This window comes from Prorops nasuta, unplaced genomic scaffold (genome assembly GCF_024137725.1).
Source record: "Prorops nasuta isolate Cenicafe-Biocafe unplaced genomic scaffold, Cenicafe_Pnas_1.2 PNAS00010, whole genome shotgun sequence".
NCBI classification, from domain to species: Eukaryota; Metazoa; Arthropoda; class Insecta; order Hymenoptera; family Bethylidae; genus Prorops; species Prorops nasuta.
This window is the reverse complement of record NW_027116807.1, coordinates 3811113-3817398: the sequence shown is the minus strand read 5'-3', so window position 1 is coordinate 3817398 and position 6286 is coordinate 3811113. Positions and strand designations below refer to the sequence as shown.

Genomic DNA, 6286 nt, shown 5'->3' with positions numbered 1-6286 from the left:
ATAGGGAACTAGCAGTCCATGTCCATAGTTACATAGTCAAAAGCTTAGGGCAAATTGAAGTATTTGTATACAAAAAAAAAAATTATTAAAATTACATTAGTCTGTCACAATATAATACAATAATACTAATATGAAATTTATTTTTCAGGTTAAACAATTTTGATCTACCACGCGAGTGTCCTCAGGTAAATTATATTTTTCTTAAACTTATGATAAGGAAGATAGGGTCAATTGTAACATGTCTCAATTGTAACATTCAAATGTGTGGCTCCGTCGGTTAATGAAATTTAAAATGGTTTAGTACCTTTCTTGAATATTACGAGACGGTGTAACTGTAACAGTTTAGTGCCATCAAGGAAATTACATTTTTCCTTGTATGTTAACCTTTATACAACATTCTCTGTTTACCGAATTATCTTTAACTACGATTATATCCATGCGCTATAGAATTTACGGGTGTTACAATTGCAAATCGGTGTATTGCCATTGACACCTATGTGGTGTCGAATAACGTAACAAATTGCATGTGGTACTATATTAATTGTTTGCGTATAAATTAGTTAAAAATCACTTCATTCAATATATATTTGCATTCTAGGCATAAGTAGTAAATATCACCATTTTTGCAATATTTAATCAAATGGGAACAAATGATATAATTAAATTCTTTCCTTGGTAACATGAGGCGCTTATATATTTATTTTTGTTTGTTTGTATTGCAGGAGCAGAAATGTAGCACGCACGACACACACAACGATGTACAGAAAATAGAACCATCAACGTTTGCACCATCAATGGATATCATCAATCAGCTGCAGCAGTATAATGCAAATTTCTTTGAAATGCTCTTAAAGAAATGAGTGTATCGAATGAGAACGACTCCGTAGTTTTACATTAACTTTATTGGAGCTAGCAGGTCCACTCTCTTCCAAGTTACAGTTACGATTGACTCTTATATTACCGCACTATAATCCTATTGCGCAGTCATACATTAATACGTTAGTTTATTTTTCAAATTTCTTTAGTCTTACAGCAGTAATATATTTCTTGTAATTTCGTATAATTGATATATCGCTAAGAGCGTTTCTTGATGAACTAGAATATCGAGCAATTTATTGGGTATACGATTGGAATTTAATAATGTAAATGATAAAAGCGTATAGTTAGCAACAGAAAACCCTGGATACAAGTTTTGACGTCCATAAATCAAAAATTTTTAAATTGAAAAGAGGATAAGAGTTTTCGAATAAAAAAAAATCGTATGTTTAAATAATATAAAACGACTCGTAAGGCTTAAGCCGAGGCATAATCGGAAGTCAATTATCGACACTGTTGGAAAAAGCAAATTACACCTTTTAATAATAATTTAATGCAAAAAAAATTTAACGGCAGGTTGATAGCATAAACCTGCCTATTTACCACTCTTTCTTTCTAAGAATAAAAACCAAAATAGGAAAATATGTACTTTTAATTAATAGTAAAAAATAAATGAAACCTCAATTTAAGAGAACAAAGAGTCACATACAAGTAGATTGGAAAAATAAATATAAAACGTTCTTATACACTAGAAGCGAAATAATTGATATTTTTAGCGTAATTTGCTATTTAGAAAAGAAGATTCAAACCGACAAGATTCAAGCCAAATTCTCTATATGGCGATAAAACAGAAAGAAACTTTGGCCTGAATTTATAAACGAAACTTAAGCTTAGCACGGTCTTAGCTATAAGATCAATTGTCTCAAAGTTGAGTTCGGAATTAATCTCTTTTCGCTCCGATGGAGCTTTCCCTAGAATTCCCTATTCACTCCGTCTGGTAATTCTGTGTCCGGGAGCAAATTATAGAGTGAATAGGGAATATGGAAGAGCTATGAGAACTGTATGTATTTTACCCCCATTCTTTTAAGGAAAATAGGGGCAACTGTAGAGTTTTGTATGAAATCTAGCAAAATTTACAGTATTTGACAGTGCAGGATGCCGTTTTTGAGGAAAATTTCAAATAGTTTTTTATACAAATTGAATAATCTATATTGGTCACTTAAATAAATTGATAGAATGTATAATTTATACTTATACAATTGAAGTAATGTCCACTACTATATAGATTAAACTTATAATTCTAAATTAAACACTTTTTGCAATATTTTGAATATTAAAATCTTTCATTATATATTATCTTCACTTGTATTAAATTTAAAATCAAATGTGTTATTTTTATAATAGATTACATTTTCTATAAATTATTTGAGCGACTAATTTAGCTTCTTTAATTTATATAAACAAAAATTTGAAATTTTCCTTAAAAACAGCATCAACTGCACTGTCAATTTTACTCGATTTCCATAGATCCCTATCAAAATTCTACAGTTACCCCTATTTCCCTTCCAAGAGTGGGGGTAAAATACATACAGCTCTCACAGCTCTTCCATAATCCCTATTCACTCTCGCTTTTTAGTATTACCGTACCTTTAGGTCATTTTCCTACCCACCATATGATTGGCCAATTTTAAGTGATCAACCAATCATATAAGTACTTTACTTATCGGTCGAGATCGCTGCATTTGTCGGCTAGTGCACCACATTGGCTGCTTAGCACTTGCAAACCCATGGAGGTATGTATGGCAGCAGTACATATGTGTGTACTACGTAATTTCGAATGAACTTGTAGTATATAGCTCTGGTATTAATCATATTAAATATCTTTAATTATATAAACTATAAACTTAATAAGAGAATATAAATATCTTTTTGTAACATATATAAAACATGATAATTTTGATAGTTGCATAAAATATTTTTATTTGCATCAAAGTTGTGGTAAAATTAATGTAACAATGCTGTTGTTTAGAAAAAAAGGATAGAGTAATTAAAACTACTTATTGAATTTTTTATGCAAAGTATTCGTTTTCATATAGATATTATTTTTATTTTTTATCAAACTCAAACCTTTCTGTGCGTAAAGCATCAAATGATGTACATTTTCCGTCGAGGTATACGGAAAATAATATAATATATCTTTATATGCAATAAAAATAATATACGATAAAACCACAAATCTTGTTTTTTATCAATTTCAAGTTTTGTACATCACAGAAAATTCATCAGTTTTCCATCACCTCTCTAACCATTACAATTTTATGAGTAGGATAGGAGCAAATTGAGACTTTTAGTTAGAAAGCTAAATAATAACATTTGGTTTAAATTTTATGCCGTTTGAATCGTTAGAAAAAAAAGAAATTATAAAGCGCAAGCATTTAAAAGCTTTCAGAAAATAAAGCTAATTTGTTAAATATTAAAACTGGTCGATATAGTATCCATTTTGGTATAAATTACATATCTCATCTTACGATCGAAGGCAGTGTAAAAGAACCCTGAACGATAATAAGTTTGAATTTGATAAGTTACTATCCTCTATATATATTAATTAAGTCAATTTTCAATTGATTTATCCAATTTTAGAATATCAACTTATATCGAATAATTAACATTTGAGATAAATGTACCTTTCATTCGCCTATGTAGTGCAAGAATCGTGTGTGTGCGTAAGATGAAATACGAAATCCAAAGATTTACAGAATATAATAATATTGATTTTGTGTTATATTTCATTACATTTCAAATAATTTAGACATAAAATAGTCAATTTCACGATCCCACATAACCTTCAATGTAAAAGAGACTTATTTTTAAAACTATTTTCATAGAACCATTGAAATTATATAAATCGTTTACACTAAAAATAAGATTCTTTTCTTGATTAATTGTCTCAGTTTATTAAATTCATGAGCGAACTTTATTTGTATTAAATAGCTGAGAAGAATAATATGTATTATATGGACTATATTTATAGATATCTTTAATATGAATAATACTATATGTACACTAACGAAGTTTTAGTCAAACTCTGATTTTAACGAACTTACTGAAACACCAAAGTTGCAAAAGAGCGAAAAGGTACAATTTCATGGTCAGAGCATTATACATTTTGCTTTATATATTTTATAATGTGCATGCTATGCGTCATATATTTCACAAAATCGATTATTGCACATTTTGTTTCTAAATTTCTACCATTTCTTTAAACAAACATTTCGCTTACATAAATTTGGTCTCTCTCTCTCTCTCTATCCCTCTTTCACTTTCATTCACACAAACTCACGCACCCATACACCTTATCCCTCTCTTTTTCCAGTATCTATAGTATACCACAATTCTTTATTGACATATTGTAGACAGATTATTTTTTATGAATTTTTTCTTGTTGAAGAGACCGCACGTTGGTTTCCTACATTCAATACACGTAGACAACATATACATATATAAACTATTTTCACAATTTATCTCTCGTTAAAGGCGACAAAAAGATTCGATAAAAAATATCGTACGTGTAGCGTGATTATTTGTGTGTTCGAGAGTTTTGCATGTAAGAATTGCAATTCGCAAGAAGATATATATCAATTGAAAAAGGATGGTATGTAATGCATTTTGAAATCGAAAACTTATATCTCGTCCACATTTGATCCTTTCAAGTCATTCACAAGAGACAGATATAATGTGTTATAATAATATATATTTATTTTTTAGCAATTATTATCTCACGATTTTTACGATACCAATCAAATACTCTTCTACACGGATGAGCACGATTCATACACAGCTGTCTGTGAAATTTGCTTGTCTGCACTGGGAAACTTGTATGAAGGGAAGTTTCGCGTGGAGCGGTGAGCCTCGAGCATTCGGTATGAGGTTGTAAAACGCGTTTAATCGTGGGGATGAACCGAAGGAGAGAAAGAAAGTTCCGCGAATGTTTATATAGGTTAGGTTAGGTCTGAAATTTCGCTGGTTCTCCTCGCCAACACTAGAGGGAGCTACGTTAACGAGGGAAGGAAAATAAAGATGTCTGTACGATGATTGCTAGTTTGACACGAATCGTCGTCGTTTCTCGCGAGTGCACATTATCTGGTCACGAGCACGTTTTACAGCTCTCCTTAACGAAGAAGGATTTTTCCGGTTTGATGACGTCACGTGGCCAAGCGCCTGTCTAGATCGCGTTTGACGAGTTCCCGAGTGCTTTACGAGATGATACAGGAGTTGCGTTTGGGCTCGGAGCTCTCCCTGATCTGGAGGAGATGGTTAATCTGCGCCTGGGATAGTGCCTGAGCGCTGCTGTTACGGGAGTTCATGTGCTGCGGGGGTGGAAGCGATTGGCGACGGCCTGGTTGCCACTTGAGATTCGCCTGTTCCATCAGCTTCTTGAACACCTGCACGACGCTCATATGGTCCCTCGCAGATATCTCCACGAATCCATGATTCCATTCGCCACAAACCAACTTTCTCGTACTCTCGCTGTCCACCTATATATAAGAAAATGGATTTTTATGTCCATACTCTGGAGTGAATTTACGCATACAGCAAATGTGTTAAAAGTTGTTTTTCATTTATTACTGTAATATTTCAGCACATATTTGTATTGCATTATATCACACCGATATTTAAGTATAGAAACACGACTTTTGACACGTTGCGCTGCACTGCTATATGTAAATATATTTTTATACAAGATTTTTCATTATTATTTATATTATAAAATTCTAGAGGAGGTGAAAATAAAGGATATTTTTGATAAGAGAGTGGTTTCTGTTTTTTATATCCTCACCTTTTGCTCGTCCTTGACGAGATCCAATTTGTTACCAACGATAACGATTGGAGGTACAGACTTTTTGGCGTTGAGGATTTGATTGCGCAGATCTTTAACCTCCTCGAACGTCGCTGGCTGGTTCACGTCGTACACGAGGACGAACGCATCGGCCGATTGTATGTAGAGATTTCTCATTGCTGGAAAATCAATGGAACCTGTCGTGTCGAGAATCTCCAGGTTAAGGGTCGTCGTGCTGGTTAAACTGAGCTTCAACGGGTGCATTTCGTCCACCGTCCGCATGTGTTTTTCCGGAAACGTCTTGTTCAGAAATTGGTGAACCACCGCTGTTTTACCGACGTTTCCGGAGCCCATCAAAACAATTTTATAATTCTTCTCCGTACTTCCGGCATCCGCTTCCGATACTCTGTCATTTCTGAAAACGAATGAATCGGAGATATATATTTTGAGCTTAATTTCAAAAGCTCCTATAAAGAAAATCCATAGACTGATTTTTACATAAAATCGTGAAAATTTAGACTACCATTCACCTCTAAAACTTTGTTATTTCTGAAAGCGAACAAATCAAAGCTTATATTTTCTTGGAGCTTTTTTCAGCTTACCTTTAAAAGCTCCTCTATATAGAAAGAACCG

General features: G+C 32.8%; 1 protein-coding gene across 1 annotated transcript in view; it reads right to left on the bottom strand.

The window, feature by feature from the left end:
- Positions 1-893: 893 nt before the first annotated feature.
- LOC136776642 (ras-related protein Rap-2a) overlaps positions 894-6286 on the bottom strand; it is a 50334-nt gene continuing 44941 nt past the window's right edge. Inside the window, exons 3-4 of the mRNA XM_066732332.1 lie at positions 5654-6068; positions 894-5351 (exon numbers count right to left, since the gene is read on the bottom strand). Of these exons, the coding sequence (XP_066588429.1) occupies positions 5070-5351; positions 5654-6068 (697 nt within the window). The 3' untranslated portion in view covers positions 894-5069. The remainder of the gene's footprint in view (positions 5352-5653; positions 6069-6286) is intronic.